Source organism: Neovison vison, chromosome 13 (assembly GCF_020171115.1).
Source record: "Neovison vison isolate M4711 chromosome 13, ASM_NN_V1, whole genome shotgun sequence".
Taxonomy (NCBI): domain Eukaryota; kingdom Metazoa; phylum Chordata; class Mammalia; order Carnivora; family Mustelidae; genus Neogale; species Neogale vison.
The window spans coordinates 3,570,525-3,590,023 of NC_058103.1; the positions used below are offsets into that span (position 1 = coordinate 3,570,525).

Consider the following 19,499-nt stretch of genomic DNA (forward strand, 5'->3'; position numbering starts at 1 on the left):
TAGAAATAGTAAATAGAAATATTTACTGTGTGAACTTTCTGGAGCTCAGTTTCCTTATGGGGTAATCCTTCCCATCTCAAAGGTTAAAGTGAAGCTTAAGTGAGCCGGTCTGGGGGGGCACAGAAGGGCTGCTGCTGACGTGGTAACCCCCCGGACGGGGTTCCAGGTGCTCCCAGCTGGGATGGGCCCCTCGATCCACACACAGCCCTGTGCCTCTCTCCTCACCCTCCCTGCACACAGCAGCACACGGGTCCTCCTGAAGGGCTGTCTCCAGAGCCCATCCCACATGGTGACACAGAGTTATCTGGACGTTCTCTGCCAGTCTCTCTCTAGGTCCCTCCGGGTGCAGAGTAACTAAATCCCTCTGGATGGGGCCCAAGGAGGGTACTGAATATCAGATTCAGCTTTGAAACGAAGATTGTTAGATGAACCAAGACCATTCTAAGACTGTCGATCATTCCCGGACAACTCTATAATCGGCCTCGGGTTTGATTACTGCCTTTGGTGCATTTTTTCTGGAAAGATTCTCTAAATAGACCCAAAGGAATTATCACAGGGCAGTCCGTAACCTCTTCCTCTTGCCCTTCCTGTCCAATCGATTTCTGTTTGGTGACCCACTTGTTAAATGTTTTCCTTCTATTTATAGGTCCTCTTAAAAACCTCCTGTCACTTCCACTTGGATCTGCTCACCTTGGATAACTGCAGCACTCACTTAAACAAACACCGAGGGAGTCCTGCCCCGTGCGAGACCCGGTGCCATGGGCAACGTGAAAGAGAAACGACACGAGAGCCTGGCCCTGGCTGAGAACAGGCGCAGGCAGATGTGTGCGTGGGTAAGAACCAGTGCAAGCCCATCTGAGGCTCAAAGGGCCCCACGAGTGGTCCAGACGGGAGGCATCTGACTGGGGCAGGAGAGGGCTAGACCCAGGACTATTCCCGGCTGAGGATGGAACGGGCACTGTGGGGGAAGGAGCATGTGAGAGGGTCCTGGCGGGCAGCTGGCTCTCTGGAACTGCTGGAACACGTGGTGTGTAAGCGGCTAAGCTGGGGATAACTAGCTAGGGCAGGTGCAAACTGTCCTTCGCCCCAGGCTTAGCGCCACCCACCGGCAGCACGATGGTGCAGCACCTGCTGCAGCCGCTCTGAAGTGGACCCTCAGACCCCAACTTTCAAGGCCCAGGCACTGCAGGGCTCTAAAACCATAACTTCATCATCCCACTTTCTTAACTTTGGTGGAGGTGACTTGCAGAAAAATCACTGATGACTTTAAAAAATACGTTAATTCCCTTTATAAGCCACATTAACATGAAAGTTGTAGTTTTTTATTTGTTTTGGGACTTTAAAACGATTTTATTTCTTTTTAAAGATTTTATTTATTTATTTGACAGAGAGAGAGAGAGAGAGAGAGAGATCACAAGCAGGCAGAGAAGCAGGCAGAGGGAAGAGAGGGGGAAGCAGGCTCCCTGCTGAGCACAGAGCCCAATGCGGTGCTCAACCCCAGGACCCTGAGATCATGACCTGAGCCGAAGGCAGACGCTTAAGCCACTGAGCTACCCAGGTGCCCCAAAACGATTTTATTTTTAAGCACTCTCTTCCCCCAGTGTGGGGCTCAAACTCACAACCCTAAGATCCAGAGTCTCATGCTGTACCGGCTGAGCCAGCTGGGAGCACTGGAAGGAGTGTTTTCTAACGAGCTGCATCATCCGCTGATGCCACAGACCTGAAATGCTGAGCACGGACAGAGAGCCTGAGGCAAGAGAATGAAAGTCTATGATGGGTGACAAAAGGCTCAGCAGCCAACTGCCCACAGACTACCACACAGGCACGACAGCAGTGACCCTGTTCCAGAACCTGGTGCTGGCTCTGCTCGGGGGTAGACTCCCCACGTCCACACGCACGGATGGCCTCGCACGGGGGCCCTGAGGACAGGGCCGCAGGACACCTAATAGGTAGGGAGAGGGTTCCCACATGAGATAGTGCAACACAGAGCCCGAGGAGAGCAAAGATACAACACATTTGGGGACAGCTGGGGGCTCTGAGGTCTTCTGGGAGTAACATGCATTATCTGGTCCGGTCTGAGGAGGCTCACAAACTCCATCCGAAAAGGACGACCCCATCCCCCACACTGCGGTCTCCTGCCTGCAGATGCAGGCTCGGGGTGCCCGCGCTCTGCTGCCCGCTGAGAACGCTCCCGCCCTATTCAGGCCACTCTGTCACCCACGAGCAGGCTCCAGGGAGGTCACGACAGGCACCGCCATCTCGTGCTCCGTGCCAGCCCGCGCCAGCCCCCCCAGCCCATCTCACAAAGCTCTCAGCAGACGCGCTCCCTGCAAAGCGCCCCCTCCTCTGTTCCCTTCTACAAAACCAGCCTCCTGCAAAGCTATCCCCAAGCACGGTGATCCTGTCCCCTCCAGCCCTTTCACCCCCCGCCCCTCTCCTTGAGCAGGACCGTGTGTAGCCACCAGGTCACTGTATCCAAATCTCAGGCCATCTCTCCGGGTAGTCAGCAGCTCTGTCACAGTGGCTGGCCCTGGGACACTTCCTCCATGTGGCCTCCGACTTCTCACTCCTCTGACCCCTCCTCACGTCCCAGTCTCTGCCGATGCCCAGAACAGAGACAACCGCGCCCCCAAACCATGCTCCACCCGCGGCGAGCTCATCCTCCCAGAGCTTGTCCAGACCGCCCATGCGCTACAGGCTCTGGCCGCACCTGCTTCCTGAGATGCACACCTGCTGCCCCTGCCCCTTCGGCTGCCCCCGGGAGGAAGACTATGCCACCCGTCCGCAAGAGCCCCTCTGTCCTCTCCGCCAGGCTTCTCGAGGCCAGAGCGCCGCCACGCCCCAACCCAAGTGCTCAGCCACGGCCTCTGACTCCTCTCCCTCCCTCACCTGCCGGAGCAAACCTGCAGCTCTGCCCTCCAAGCATTCCTACTGGCCTGAGCCCCTGGCTGGCCCCCTGAGCTGCCACTCTTGTCCCCTCCCAAGAGCAGCAAGGGTGACCTGCCCTGGTCAAAGCCTCTCACGACTGCTGGCATGCTAGAATAAAGCAGCCCCGCGTAAGGCTCAAAAAGCCTACACGACGGGGTCCTACCCTGGCCCTACCCTACCAAGGCCCACGTGGCCTTGCTGCTCCACAAACACTCAAACGCTTGGCACACACACTGCTTCTGCCTCAAGAGCTTCTCTTCAAAGTCCTGGCTCTTTCTGCCCTTCCTTCAGGAATCTGCTCTGGTCCCTCCTGCGGAAGAGCTGTCCCTCCCTGCCTATCGAGAGCATGCACCCATGTCCCCTGCTCCCTCCTCTGTAGTCCATATCCTGATTACTCCCAAACATTCTAGAACATATTTATTTAATGTTGGTTTCCCCCTCCAGGAATATGAGCCTCCAGAGATGAGAGGTTTCCCAGGTCACAGCTGTCACCTCAGATGGAGAAGGGTGCCCAGAACACAGCAGAGACTCGATGAGGCTTTTTCAATGTCACGTGAAAAACACTGTTCCCCGATGTCAGGGTCTCAATGTCGCCTGCATCTAACGACCTGCGGGCCTGGAGATGTCACTCCTCACGATGACTCCTGCTTGACTACTACCTAACAGGCACCTCCAGCTCAATAATGCCCCAGCAGAATGGTTGTCTAGACCTCAAACCCGGGCTCGCCCTGTGTTTCCACCACAGCCTCCTAGCTGCTGCAGCCACTGGCACGAAACCTTCTCTTCCTTTCTTCCCCTCGCCCCACATCCAATCCATTATCCTGCCCCAGGGAAAGCATTATCCTGCTTTCCATCTCCTAACTGCAGCTCCCTGCATCTCCCCGTCTCCTGACGGCCACCGCCAAGGGCCAGCCCCCACGCCTGCTCCCAGGACTCCCACAGCACCCTCCTCACTCTCCCGCTCCTGCCCATCTCCAGTTGAGTCTCCACGCAGAACTAGGTGAGCTCTGAAATGTCGCTCATGTGGCCATTCTCCTGCCTACAGCACTTAAGAGCCTTTGGTTATACCTAGGATAACCTGGGCAACAGCCAGGCAGCGTGGTGCTCTAGCCCTGCCCCTGAGCTGGCTCAGGCCCTCCTTTCCAATCTCATTTTCTTTCTCTCTTCATTTTTTTTTTAAAGATTTTATTTATTTATTTGACAGAGAGAGACACAGTGAGAAAGAGAACACGAGCAGGGGCAGGGACAGAGGGAGGAGCAGACTTCCCACTGAGTAGGGAGCCTGATGTGGGACTCGATCTCAGGACCCTGGGATCATGACCTGAGCTGAAGGCTTAACCAACTGAGGCACCCAGGCACCCCTCCAATCTCATTTTCTACCAGTGCACCCAACCCACTGCTCCCTGGTCACCCGGCCCCCTCTGGCTTCTCGAATGCTGAAGCCCTGGTTGAATCCACCATGGCCTTGGCATTCGCTGTTTCCTGAGACCAGAATTCTCCTCCAGCAGCTCTTCCCATGCCTGAGGCTTCTGCTCAAATGTCACTTCCCCACAGAAGTCTTCCCAGACTATTCTAAGAGAGCGTGCCCCACCCCACCCCCCGGCTTCACCCCAACTGCCTTCTCTGCAGCACACACTGCCGCCTACACAGCTATTCTGCTTGGGGGCAGAGACCTGTCCCTTGCCCATCTGCCCACCGCATGCTACTGCCCCACACGTGCTGGATGACACACGGCTTCCAGGGGGCAGACTCGCCAGATGCCCCTTCTGAACCACAAGCTCACATACATGCAACAGAAAAACAATCTTTAAGACACAGGGATGACCAACTTTTCCATTTATTCTGTGTTATCCCCACTCCTCTAGGGCTCAGTGAAACAGACCTCCCAGGAAGAAAGGGGAGACATTTGTTTGCATCCGCAGCCTGGAACGCTGCCCAGCATAGGCCAAAAGACTCGACCATACATGTGCACCAGGAGGGGCTCCTGGAAACTTGCTTAGGTTTCCACACTGGAGGTTGGAAGACTAGGTTTTAAGAGAAGGACTATTGGCTGCTCCCCGTGAAAAGGAACTGGTTTTCCTACCTCTCTATCCTGCACTACCCTTCCAAAAAGAGTGTAGTGAGACACTGACACCAAGTCAGAACAAAGCATCAGGCAGAAGAGGGGGACAGTGGCAGAGGGAAAGACAAGATGAAGATGTGCAGAACCCCTAAGCCGGAACTACAAATTCCACTGTGTTTTCCAGGGCCAACCGGGAGACTACTGCTATAAAAAGGCTAAATTGTTGATGGAGTGAGGGGGTATTCAGCATGGAAAACAGAAGCCAAAGGGAAGCTTGACCAGGTCTTTTAATAGCTAAGGGCTGCCACACTCCGCCCGTGTGACCTCCCCTTCTCCCGGCCATCCATCACCCGCCTGGCTGTCACCACCAGCTTCTGTGGGCCCTCCCTCCCTCGCGCAGCCAACGCGCATCCCACTGTCAGCCTGTTCACTCCAGTCCCCGGCCCACCTGCACCAGCCCCTCTGATCCTCTCCAGGCAACAGTGCCCTTTTACCAGGAACTTCTCCAAATCCCGCTGCCAATCCACAAGCTGCCGGCGCCCATCCTCTCTTCCTGCCCCCACTTGGCTCTTGCCCCTCTCTCTCAGGATGAGGGGGTGGCCTCACCACTCTACCCAGCCCCTCCTCACTGGCCCTACCCCTAGGTAAACTGGGCCCCAGGGCTCTACACATGTGTTTCTGGCAGGGAGACCCCCACGCACTCCTGCTGCCTCTTCCCACGTGGCGGATAGGTGACTGGACGTGGCCTACCCCTTCTCTTGCTGTCCTTCTGGGTGGCAGGTCAATGGGGGGACAATCTCTCAGCCTGGAAGCCTCCCACTCTTCTTAGCCAGTTCCACTGCTCCCTTGCCCACTCCTTGAGGGAGTCCGCCTGCAGATCCAGGCTGGGAAGAAGTTTCACAGCACCACACACTGCTCCACGGCAGGTAACACAACAACTAACTTTCCTGCTGAGTTTATTAAGTTTGCATGATGGTGGGCTCCTATCTGCCTTGTCTGCCTCTTATCCCCAAGCCTGGCCCAGCCCACATGGTGCAGCGGGGCCTTGACCCTTGACCGGGACTGTGGGAGGGGGGTACCTGCACAGGAGTGGACCCAAAGCAGACCACACTGGAGACTCCCCCAGATCCTGGCACTCAAGGCGGGAAGGCCACGCCTGTACGTTCTCCCAGAAGAACAAGAGGGATGTGCTGTTCCTGTTTGATGCTGGGACAAGGTGCCCTAGGCAGGTTAGGGACCCACTGGGCACCCCAGGCTTAGAGCAGCTGTGGGCTTGCAGATGGCAAACAGGAAACCTAGGAAAACTTAAAGCCCCTCTGTGACCACCAGGCTGGGGCACTTGCGACGCCCACCTTTTCCTTGGTTGTGTTCCAATCTGCTTGACAGACTTTTCTTCCATGTGAAAAAGCAGGCTTCTTTGTAGTGTAGACACGAGCAGCACCTTCTGGCTATAATCCAGCTGCACGATGGAAGACGGCTCCTCCAACACCAGATGCGAGTTACACACGCCCTGCGAGAGAGTCCGGTTAAACCCAACTCAGTGCAGAGTTCAAGCAACCCGACTTCCTCTGTGACGGGAAACATCCTTCTGTTGTTTGTATTCGGGTCAGTTTATACCTTAAAACACATGTTGCTAATTCTCAATAGATTCAGTGTCAACCCACTGTGATAAAATTGTCTGGAAAAGTTCTTACTTACTAGTGAGAAAACAACATTAACAACCTATCTCAGCCTATATCAAGTTTGGCAGGAAACATGAAAAATGCTATATAATTTCTTTTAAAACATTCTCGGTAGGCAGTTCAAAGAAGAGTCCATAGGGATTTAAGTGGAAATATGTTATACCATCACTATTATTTATTCTAATCAAACACAATGGGACTTTCTATAAAATTATTGTGGCAACTATCACCTAAGGTCACATTACACCCTTCCCCCACAAAGAGTTCAAGGCAATTTTGGGGACATTATATCCATGCCAACTGAAAGGGTCAGAAAAAAACAAGAAAGAAATTCAAACAGGTTTAAATATATTGAAGAACAAAGGTAAACTCCAGAAGGCATTTTACTGCTGGCACAAACTCTATTTCTTGGTGTCAAAAATCTGCTTCTACAAGTTACTCTTCTCCTAAACCTGTTTCTTCAGTTTAAGAAATCCTGATGCTCTGTCACAAACCTCCTGGGGGTAGGAGGAAGAGCAGCAATCAAATTTACTGGTAAAATTTACATACAATAAAACTGACCCTTTTTAGATACACGGTTGTATGGATTTTGAAAAATGCATACAGTTATACAACCACCAACACAGTGAAGATAGAGAAATTCTCTTTACTCCTAAACATCAAGTACTTTTAAAGCAGATTTTCCTCCCACGTTTGTAGTTATGTAAACTGTAGCTTTTCAGTTTTAGACTTAGCTTATAATGAACTAAATTTATTCTATGAATTTTGCAAAAACACTCAACCTCCCATATCTTTTTTTTGCAAATCTCTTTATACTTGTATTTAAAACAACAACAACTACCAGAACCTCAATAATGGTGGGAAGTAAGTTCCCAGCACGCTAAGGACATTGTTTTCTACATGTGGCTTTCTCTCTGTTTTGTGAAATGCAGGCTCGGGAGCGGTGCGGGCCTGGCGCTGCCTGCAGGCCCGAGCAGAAGGAAGGAACAACGCAGGGGCTCCTAATAACCTCAATGCTTTCCTGCACAACAGCGGTTCTCCAAGTGGGCTCCGCAGTCCTTTCCACAGGGTCTGCAAGGCCCAGACTATTTTCGTTATAATACTAGATTGCATCTGCCTTTTTCACTGAGCTGACATTGGCAATGACACAAAAGCCATGGAGGGGAGAGCAGGGCACTGAATGCCACTAATCGTCACTGTGTCCTCTGCCACCACTCAAGGGAAAAAATGTGCATTTCACTGAAGATGGTCTTTGACGCAGAACATTTATAATTTCATTAAATCCTGGCTCTTGGGTAGACACAGTTTAGAATTTTGTGTGATAAAATGGGGCAGGCACGCCCAGTCCTGCTGCCGCACACTGAGGTACTCTGGTTCTCAAGGAAAAGCACTTGACTGTTAGAGCTGGGAGCGCAACCAGCTGCCTGCCCCCCCCCAACCCCCGCCCCAGAATGCCATTTTTCTTGACGTACTATAATTACTCAAACATGGGTATTTGGCAGACATCTTCTCAGATGGAACAAAGTGGCCTTGTCACTTCAGTAAAAACAATTGTGTTTGTTGCTGATAATAAATTTCAAGTTCTCAAATGAGGCTTAGAATTGAAAGCTTGTAACGACCCTCGTGAACTTGGGCAGTTCTATAGCCTTTTCTGATCTGAATGATGGTATTATTGACAAAAACACGTTCTTTGATATTATATAATTAAATTTCAACATTTGGAAAGATCTGCATCATTCAGTAAGATCAATATTTTCCAAGTGACCAACACATGATATTACAAAATCACGCAGGGATCAAAGAGCCACTCAAAGTGCCAGGCAGGTTGCTGGATTTCGCTGTAAGAGGACAAAAAATCCATCCACACAGTTTCAGCTTCCCAGTTACAACTGACCTTAGGGAAACCACCATCCATCAGTTGGGGATAAGATTCACGAAGAATATCCACAATTCTCTAAAAAGGCTCGTACAATACTGTCCTGTTTCTGACTACAGGTCTGTGAGAGGCCAGATCTTCTTCATACGCTCCAACCAAAACAATGTATTGCAAATGCAGCTGTCCTCCGTCAAGCCGGCCGTTAGAGAGATTTGCAAAAATGTAAAGTACTGTCTTTCTTATCACTTGTTTTGAAATAGTTATTTTCATAAAAGTTATTTCTAGTGATAGGTTTATTTTTTCAAAATAAAATTAATAAGGGTGCCTGGGTGGCTCAGTGGGTTAAAGCCTCTGCCTTCGGCTCAAGTCATGACCTCAGGGCCCCGGGATCTGCCCCGTGTCGGCCTCTCTGCTCATTGGGAGGCCTACTTCCCTTCCTCTCTCTCTGCCTGCCTCTCTGCCTACTTGTGATCTCTGTCAAATAAATGAATAAAATCTTAAAAAAAAAAACCAAAAAACAAAAACAAGAGTGTAGAGGCGTCCTGAGACCAAACACTTTGAGAACTTCCGCTAGACATAACTTGTAATAGGACAGTCATGGATCGGAGGGACTAAAAGCTACTCAGCTGGGGCGCCTGGGTGGCTTAGTTGTTAAGCATTTGCCTTGGGCTCAGGTCATGATTCCAGGGTCCTGGGATCGAGCCCCACATTGGGCTCCCTGCTCAGCAGGAAGCCTGCTTCTCCCTCTCCCACACCCCCTGCTTGTGTTCCCTCTCTTGTTGTCTCTCTCTGTCAAATAAATAAATAAAATCTAAAAAAAAAAAAAGCAACTTGGCTAGTAATTGCTGAATTCCCGCTATGCATGAGGAATGAAGGCTACGCGTCAGGAAAGGAAAGGCTCGGACCAAGGTGTTCAGTGCAGCTGGGCAGACATGTGACCCAGCGAAGCACAGGCCTGCACAGAGGCGCACGAGCGGTGGAAAAGATGCGGGCTTCGGAGCAGAACCTGTTTGAAGCTGAGCTCTACGAGGTGTTGGCCTGTGACCCCGGGCTAGTGACGGGGTCACCGAACCTTGGGCTCTTCATCTACTGACAGGGAAGTGCACACGCAGCTCAGGGCAGCGTTGTGAGGATTAAACAAAACAACAAACATGAGGATGGTGGCTGGGCACTGGACTGCCACCAAGCCTCCTTGTCCTCAGCCCACTCCCTCCCACACGAGAGAAGGCTTGGTTGGGGCCAGCTCTCCGCCCGCTGAAAGCACTGACCTCTGTCCACAGTTATGACTATGGAAGGCTTTGCATGGCTCCTACCAACCCTTCAAGGAGAGAAGAGTGACAGTGACTTCCGTTCGAAGGAGCAGCAGAAGACAACAGGAGAATGGACACCATGAGGGAAGGGGCCAGTGCAAAACAAAGGCCAACCCTTTAGTCACAGCAGAAGCAGCTTAGAAAACGTTAGAGAAGTCCTTGAGGGAAACTGTTACAAACAATAATGAGATTATAAAGGGACAAATGATTGGGAATACAAACGGACTGGCTACAAGATGATTATGGATATAATTTCCCCAAATAGAAGAAGGCCAAAAGTATTTCTGGAAATAATCATACCTGGTCTAGATCCAGAGAAGAATAGACAATTTTCCCTTTGTCATCACCAGAGAACAATTTCATTCCATTGGGGCTCCAAGCCAGCGCGGTTATGCTATTTCTGTGAATACCGGTGACATCAAATCTCCGAAGCTGGGAATGAACAACAAGACACGCGCACAGGGAGAGAAAGGGGTGGGTACTGTGAGACACGCTCTGTGGGCACAGGGGTACAGAGTCCCTCCTGCTCCTGGAGGGGCTGGTCTCCCCAACCTGGTTTTCCAGGCAAAACCCTGCACAAGGAACCCTCTGGTTAGTTAACTTGAAAGCGGACAGAGGGCAGCCAGAGAACGTTAGGCACAGTCTAAATTACCCAAATGTGTTGGTGCGCCTGGGTGGCTCAGTGGGTTAAGCCACTGCCTTCGGCTCAGGTCATGATCTCAGAGTCCTGGGATCGAGTCCCATATCGGGCTCTCTGCTCAGCAGGGAGCCTGCTTCCCTCTCTCTCTCTCTGCCTGCCTCTCTGCCTACTTGTGATCTCTCTCTGTCAAATAAATAAATAAATAAATAAAATCTTAAATAAACAAATAAATAAATTACCCAAACGTGCTTTCTGCCAAGTGTCCTCCCGAGAACCAAAATATTATTGAGTATTAAGAGCATAGGGTGGGGCGCCTGGGTGGCTCAGTGGGTTAAGCGACTGCCTTCGGCTCAGGTCATGATCCTGGAGTCCTGGGATCGAGTCCCATATCGGACTCCCTTCTCAGCAGGGAGTCTGCTTCTCCTGCTGATCTCTCTCCTCTCATGCTTGCTCTCTCTCTCTCTCTCTCAAATAAATAAATAAAATCATTTTAAAAAATTATAAAAAAAAATAATAAAAAAGCATAGGGTGAAACTTTTCTGAGCACATATCTTCCGAGCGGGGGAGGCTTCCTCCTGTGAAAATCCGCAAGGAATGTGCCAAGAAGGTAAGAAATGCCGGGGAGACTACCACTTACTTGTTTGTTTCTCCCTGGCAGCGAGGACACAAGCTGAAAGACAGCAACCCTCCCAGAGGCGGTGCCCGCAGCCACGAGGTCATCAAAGCAGCTCAGCAGCTTCACCACCGTGATGGGTTCCGTTTTCCCCTAAAAGAGCAAACATTCAAGACAAGGCCAGCTTCCAGAGTGGAAACATTACCCCTGGAGGCGGGAGCCCGGCATCAGACTGCGGCCTCTGCAAAGCCCTGACTGAAAACGCATGCAATCCAGGAAAATAATTACATCTGTTAGACCCTCTTTTTTCTTTCTAGGTCTCTCATCTTAAAATGATGAAATAAAAAACCATTTCTAATAAAGGAAATGCTCATCAATCAAGTGAGAATATTCTGAGCTATCAAGGCGAGCATGCTAAGACGCTTGGAGAGCTCGCCCAGAACGGGAGTCTGGAGTAAGAAGAGCTCCCCCTGACCCCAACTCTCTTTCTTCTCTCTCAACTCAGACATGCCACTCCAGCACCATAGTCCGCGGTCTATGTGCCACCCACGCGTGCCATGAGGACAAGGAGACGATGCATCTGAAAGCACTCTGTAAATGGGTTTGTTCTTAGATCAGTAATCAAATAACACTAACCCAAGCTTCATACATTGGCCTATTAAAAAATAAAGATTATTATTTTTTAAAAGATTGTATTTATTTATTTGACAGACAGAGATCACAAGTAGGCAGAGAGGCAGGCAGAGAGGGGGGAAGCAGGCTCCCCGCTGAGCAGAGAGCCCGATGCGGGGCTCGATCCCAGGACCCTGGGATCATGACCTGAGCTGAAGGCAGAGGCTTAACCCACTGAGCCACCCAGGAGCCCCACTGGCCTATTAAAAAATAAAAAGCACATGTACTGCAGTGCCTGGGGGACTTAGTCAGTCGGGTGTCTGCCTTTGGCTCGGGTCATGGTCTCAGGGTCCTGCGATCAGCTCCGAGTCAGGCTCCCTGCTCAGCAAGGGGCTTGCTTCTCCCTCTCCCTGCCCCCTGCTCATGCGCGCGCTCTCTCTCTCTAATAAATAAAATCTTAAAAAAAAAAAAAAAAAAGAAAGAAAGCAAAGAAGAGAAAAAGCACATGCACAAGCATGGCACACAGAAACTCAGGCTTCCAGACCATTGAGTGAAACCGTTCATTCAGAAAAATCACACCACCACTTGGCCTTGCTGAGACGGACGGCGAGCTGCACTGAACTACCGTGATCACCACATTCTGCTGCCGTAACTTAGACGGTAAGCGGTCTGTCAAGGGCAGAAGCACGCCCTCCACACTCAGAGGAGACTGAGTCAGCTGCTGCGGTGACAGAAAGTAAAGGAGGTCGCAAGCTCGCGCCGCTGGTGGCGGTGAGCGTGGACAGCCCGCGGGGGCGGCGATGACGACGATGGCCGCACGCGCTTCCGTCCAGCCCCGCAGCTCTCAGGGCGCTCTCCCGGGCTATAAAGAGGCCTGGTGAGAGCCTGACGGAGGTAAGGGACTTGGATCTTAAGCTAGAGGAAGGCAAAGGGGAGCCCTGGAAGAGTCCTCCTTTGCCCTGTGTCCATCCCACGGCTTTCTGGTAAGCTCGACCAGGCGCGGCCCAGCACGAGGACGACGAGCAGAGCGTGCAGGTGCGAAGCCCGGTGGGAACCTCCTGTGGCGGCTCAGGCCAGAGGCACCACGGGCCTCGTCTGGAGAAGCGGCCAATGAGCGAGCACAAAGGCTGATGAGGAAAGAGACTGTCAGGACCTGGTCGGCACGAGGACAGCAGGAGAACGGCACAGCCACCCCTTCCCGGGACGTCCCGGGCGCCAGCCACGCTGGTCCGCCCTCTCATGTGGCATGTCCCCGACTCCTCATGCAGCGGCACGGGGTGGGCTGGGGTCGCCCCGTTTGCCTAAGGACACACGGCTGGAGGACTCAAGGGGATCCTGGCCCTGCCTGGCTGCCCCGCAGAGGGACAGCTGGGAGGCGCGAGCACAGGAAGGGGAAGGAAGGACATCACCATCCGCACTGCGGCCAACATGAGTGGCAGGTCCGTGAGCGGGACCCACTGGTGCCACTCCGAGGGACGACCGGGACAGAACCCACTTCACACGCAGGTAGTCCTGGCAGGGAGGCCGGCTGGAGAACAGCATCCTGGGAATGTGTATTTACAGGAACTGCCGCCACAACAGGAATTAAAATCCCTTACCGGACATTGAGCCAGGTTGTGAGACAAATTCCAAACGGCTGTGTACGTTTTCTGAATTAAAGGCTTCAAAATAAAAACCACCACTCGCATGGGCCAAAAGCCTGAAAATCTGTGTGTGGCGCTTGTACACACGCTTTTTAATATGTCAACATTTTGAGTTAATGTTATTTAATATGATCATTAATAAACGTTACGGTTGACTTAAGAACCAAAACATCCCAAGAATCAGATTACCAGTACTTAGCTTATAGAAGCAAAAAAATTAGGCCTCAACTGCCTACAGTATAAGTCTAGATATTCTGGAGAACATTCCCCTCCAAACACCTCAAAGTGCTGAGTAAGATACATAAAATAACGTTTTTTTAAAAAAGACATTTTATTTATTTATTTGAGGGAGAATGTATGCGTGTGCACACATGTGTATGAGCAGGAGGAAGGGGAAGAGGGAGAGAGAGAATCCCAAGCAGACGCCGCACTGAGCACAGAGCCCGTGGGACTCGACTCCAGAATCCCAAGATCATGACCTGAGCCAAAACCAAGAGAGCCACCCAGGATCCCCCATAAAATATCCTTTTAACTGCATACCTCTAGAAAGTAATTCTAGAGGTCCAAACCCAAAAAGAATATTGTCAAAATACTGTCAAACCCTGAAGCTACGGGCCACCCCAGGACTACCTAGCCAACACCCAGAGCTTCGGTGTCCTGAGCTGAGCGGGGCTAATGAGGATGAGGCTTCAGGCCAGACGAGTGGGGAGCTGGAACTGATGTCCCCTGCAAAAGCCCGGGAAGACTCCCTGAAACTCTAACCCTCAGTCAAAGTGTAAACAGTGAAAAATCCATTTGCTGGCAGACAGAGCTGACAAGGAACTCTGTCTTCTCTCAGACGTTGACTGCAATAAATAAAAAAGAAGAATGTTCCTCAAGAATCTGTCATCCCAAGCCTGCCATGTTCAGCATTCGAGTTTGAATGTATTTTTCCTTCCCACAGGCAGTCAATCTGAAGGGCTTGGATGTGAGCAGCAGTCCAAGGGGCCTGGCACAGTAAGTACAAACCCCATTTGTGGGACACAGTCCTGACCCCTGTTCCTCAGCCTTCATGAGTATTGGGACCAGCCACAGAGCTCCTAATTAGAAACCACCGCAGGGAAAAAGGCCCCATGAAGAAGAATCAACTAAAAAGAGCAGTAATAGGGGCACCTGGGGGGCTCAGTGGGTAAAGCCTCTGCCTTCGGCTCAGGTCATCTCGGGGCCCTGGATCGAGCCCCGCGTTGGGCTCTCTGCTCAGCGGGGAGCCTGCTTCCTCCTCTCTCTCTGCCTGCCTCTCTGCCTGCTCTCTGCGAGTCAAATAAATGAATAAAATCTTTAAAAAAAAAAAAAAAAGCAGTAATAGAATTGGACAACCCTTTGCCTCCACCCAAGTACTGCATTTAGATTGAAGAGACCCAGAACATAAAAGAAATATGCTTAAAATTTTAAAGAAACATAAAAGGGAATTCAGAACAGAATAGTAAGTTACTATAAGAAATGAAAAAAAATTGGGGCGCCTGGGTGGCTCGGTGGGTTGGGGTCTCTGCCTTTGGCTCGGGTCATGATCCCGGGGTCCTGGGATCGAGCCTCACATCGGACTCTCTGCTTGGCGGGGAGCCTGCTTTCCCCTCTCTCTCTCTGCCTGCCTCTCTGCCTACTTGTGATCTGTCAAATAAATAAAATCTTAAAAAAAAAAAGAAAAAGAATCAAAAGAATTTAAAACCTTAGTGGTGATTAAATAGCAGAGCTCAAAGAAAATTATTGAACTAAATGACAGACCTATGTAAGAAAGACAGAGGAAAAGATAAAAAATAAGAGCACAGTCCTAGAGGACAGATATAAAGGTCCAACCTATATCTAATTGGGACGCCAGAGGGAAAGGGGATAAACAGGAGGCAACATGTTCAGAGACAAGGACCATTAGTTGCCCAGAACTGATGAAAGGCCTGTGTCCTCAGGAGCATAAGCCCTGACAAAGATTAAAGGAAAGAAATACAATGAACACACTGTGTGGTGACACAGCAACACCTTGAAGACCAGGAGATGACTGTACCGTGTCAGACGAAAGGCAAATGACCAGATACAAACAAGTATTAAAAACAAACTTCTCAGGGCACCTGGCTGGCTCAGTTGGTAAAGCACGTAACTCTTGATCTCAGGGTTGTGAGTTTGAGCCCCACCCTGGGTGCAGAGATTAAAGATAAAGTCTTTCACAAAACAGAACAAAACTTCGCAACAGAAACGATGGAGTCCAGGAGACAATGGAAGATCATCTTCAAAATGCTGACAGAGAAAAACCATTAGCTTTGAATGTATGCCTGTCTAAACTCATAGACATAGAGACATTTAGGCAAAAAGTCAACCGTACAAGACACTTAATATGTATGACGAGAAAGACCAGACAGACATCATAGAAAACTATAGACCAATATCCTTCATAAATACAGATACCAAATGACTATAATAAACTATTACTGAGAGGACTACAGCACGATTTTAAAAAAGATACTACATCACGACAGAGTGGGGTTTATATAAGTAATGCACAGCTGAATTAATAATCAAACTCAATACATATAATATGCCATATTAACAGAAGAAGAAAATCATGTTATCTTAACAGATTCAGAAAGAAGATCTGACAAACTTCAATACTCATTCGTGACCATAACACTCAGAAAATTAGGAATAGAAATAAGTAGAAATAAAAAAGATCTATGAGGACTCTAACCCTAATGAGTGTACACACTGAGGCAAAGACATCTGTTCTGTGGACATTACCCTGGAGGTCCTAGCAAATAGAGTAAATCAAGTAAAAAACTGAAAGGCATACACATCAGAAATGATGAAGTAAAACATTTTCTTCACAGGCAGCAATGACTACCTATGTAGAAAACCCCAAGAAATCTATAAATGTATAAAGAAATCTATAAATGTACATAAATCAGTTGTATTTCTATAGGCCAGCAACAAAAAAATCTGAAAGGAAAACAAATTGTTGTACTGTTCTTATATCATTTGTAAAGTGGTATAATAATATTTGAGGATAGACAAATGTTGTAAATCCTAGAAAAATAACTAAGAAATCAAACAGATAGGACCTAATAAGCCATAAGGGACATAGAATAGAACCATGAAAAATAATTAGTCTAGAAGATGATAGGAAAAGAAAAAATGGTAAGATTTAAGAATAGGTAGGATAGGGCGCCTGGGTGGCTCAGTGGGTTAAGCCACTGCCTTTAACTCAGGTCATGATCTCAGGGTCCTGGGATCGAGTCCCGCATCGGGCTCTCTGCTCAGCGGGGAGCCTGCTTCCATCTCTCTCTCTCTCTCTCTGCCTGCCTCTCCATCTACTTGTGATCTCTATCAAATAAATAAATAAAATCTTTAAAAAAAAAAGAATAGGTAGGATATGCAGAAAACAATTATCAAGATGGTAGACTTAACTAATGCTTCTTTAACTGGGCATAATCATGTTTTCCACCCTGCCATGGGACATTTGATAATGTCTGGAGGCTGCTGCAACTTGGCTGATACTATTGCCATCTAGTAGGGAGAGAGCAGGGGTGCTGCTTGACATCCTACAATACACAGGGCAGCACCACCAGACCACAAAGTCAGTGGTGTCAGGCTGAGGAACTGGAACTTAAACCCAACCATACTAATAATCACATTCAACATAAATGGCCTAAATTTGGTATAACAGAAGGTAGAGATTGTTGGGGTGTCTTGCTGGCTCAGTTGGTGGAACATGCAACTCTTGATCTTGGGGTCATGAGTTCAAGCCCCCACTGGGTGTACAGCTTACTTTAAAAAAAAAAAAAAGGTAGATTGTCAAACTGAATAGAAAAGTAAGACCTGACCTTATGTTATTTTCAAGAAATGCACTTTGGGGGCACCTGGGTGGCTCAATTGGTTAAGTGTCTGCCTTCGGCTCAGGTCATGATCCCAGGGTTCTGGGATCAAGCCCCACATCAGGCTCCCTGCTCAATAGGGAGCCTGTTTCTCCCTCTCCCACTCCCCCTGCTTGTGTACCCTCTTTCTCTTTGTCAAATAAATCTTAAAAAAAAAAAAGAAAGAAAGAAAGAAAGAAATGCACTTTGGATATAAAAGCACAGATAAAAAAAAAAAAAGATATAAAAAAAAAAAAAAAAAAAGCACAGATAAACCAAAGGTAAGAATGGAAAAAGATCTATCATGCAAACTCTGATTGTAAGAAAACAGGAGAGGCTATATTAACACCAGAGCAGAGAAGGAATATTACCAGAGATAAAAAGAGACATATTATAGTGATAAAAGGATCTATTCAGTAAGACAGAACAATTCTAAATGTATAGGTACCTAATAATAGAGCTTTGAAATTCATGAAATACTCTCTCCCCCCCCACCAATCTCTAAAAGTTGGGAAGCACCTGGTGGTACAGTCAGTTAAGCATCTGACTCTTGATTTTGGCTCAGGTCATGATCTCAGAATCATGAGATCAAGCCCTGCATCAGACTCCATGCTGGGTACAGAGCCTGCTTGGGACTCTCTCACACCCTCTACCTCTCTCAAAACAAAATAAAAATTAAAAAAAAAAGAGTAACATTCATGACACAACACAACAACCTGAAGGTATTTAATACCACTGAACTATACACTAAAAGGAAAAATGGTAAATTTTACATTCTGTATAATTTACCACAATTTTTAAAAAAATACACCTTCAGCTTGGGTCATGATCCCGGAGTCCTGGGATCGAGTCCTGCATCGGGCTCCCAGCTCCATGGGGAGTCTGCTTCTCCCTCTGACCTTCTCCTCGCTCATGCTCTCTCTCAAATAAATAAATAAAATCTTTAAAAAAAATACGTGAAGCAGAAGTGAACAGAACTGAAGTGATAAAAACAAATGCACAATTTCCGTCGGAGACTTCAACCCCCTCCAGTGACCAATAGACGCAGGCTGGGGGCTGGTCACTGCTGCAGGAGTCTGGGTCCACCAAAGAGCAGGACGTGATGGTGGAAGTAGACATGCAAGGCATTTGTTTGGAGAAACACCTGTGAGGGGATGGGGGAAACAGCTGGAAGAGGCTGAAGAACTGTGAGCTCCCAAGGCACGTCTGCAACCCGAGATGGAGAGAGGGAAGGAAGGGTCGCTGCAAAGGCTAATCTCCAACCGCAGTGCTGTTTCAGAAAGTTGCAGCCACACCAACAGGAACACCCCAAGCCAAAGTCACTTGTCAGAGGATTCCCAGTTTTCACAAGAATAAGTGTGCCTTGTGACCCAGCTGCGCCCAGTCATTGGCTCGGAGTAGCGAGTGGGAAGGCTGGTGGGGTCGGTGCTCACAACACAACAACCTGAATGTATTTATCAGTTACACGCCGCACCCCCTCCAGGAAGAGAGAATCCTTGAGATTAGGATATTGCCAAGCACCACATAGAATAAAAAGACATAGGGGTGCCTGGGGGGGTCAGTGGGTTAAAGCCTCGGCCTTTGGCTCAGGTCATGATCCCGGGCTCCTGGGATCGAGCCCCACATCGGGCTCTCTCCTCCGAGGGGAGCCTGCTTCGTCCTCTCTCTCTGCCTACCTCTTTGCCTACTTGTGATCTCTGTCTGTCAAATAAATAAATAAAAATCTTAAAAAAAAAAAAGAATAAAAAGACACAGACCACAATTCTATTCTCTATAAGGTGATGAAATATTTGAGATTTATTTTTTATGACTGCATCAGGATACACAAAACCTCTTGTAGAACACTCAACACACAAAGCCACCAGTGATCTTCTTTAGGAGTATTTATATTGCATAAAGTCAATCCTTCATGTGAGACATTATTTAAAAAATGGAATTTTCTTCTTACCACACTGGCTTCATTAAAATACTGATCTAGCACTGTTTTTCTCTTAAGTCTGCAAACAGAGGGAGGCCTTAATAACATCGAGTACCCTACTTAAGCACTGCTAGTTTAAAATGACCTGCACAGAGACTGAGCAATCTAGGGTCTACTTATGGCCTCATGGTGCTTGTTGTGAAGGACACAAATGATGGGCTACCTCCAGGGGCTCTCATGGTCCAGGACACGGAAAAGACTCATCACCAAATCCATGAGCCAAGCACACACGTGCAGGCAGCTCATAGGCAGAACGCGGTCAGCTCGGACAGGTGTCTGT

General features: G+C 48.9%; 1 protein-coding gene across 3 annotated transcripts in view; it reads right to left on the reverse strand.

The window, feature by feature from the left end:
* TECPR2 (tectonin beta-propeller repeat containing 2) overlaps positions 1-19,499 on the reverse strand; it is a 98,701-nt gene that overhangs the window by 57,699 nt on the left and 21,503 nt on the right. For all 3 annotated transcript variants that reach the window (XM_044231441.1, XM_044231443.1, XM_044231444.1), the window contains exons 3-5: positions 11,136-11,264; positions 10,159-10,290; positions 6,343-6,500 (exon numbers count right to left, since the gene is read on the reverse strand). In XM_044231441.1, the coding sequence (XP_044087376.1) occupies positions 6,343-6,500; positions 10,159-10,290; positions 11,136-11,264 (419 nt within the window). The remainder of the gene's footprint in view (positions 1-6,342; positions 6,501-10,158; positions 10,291-11,135; positions 11,265-19,499) is intronic.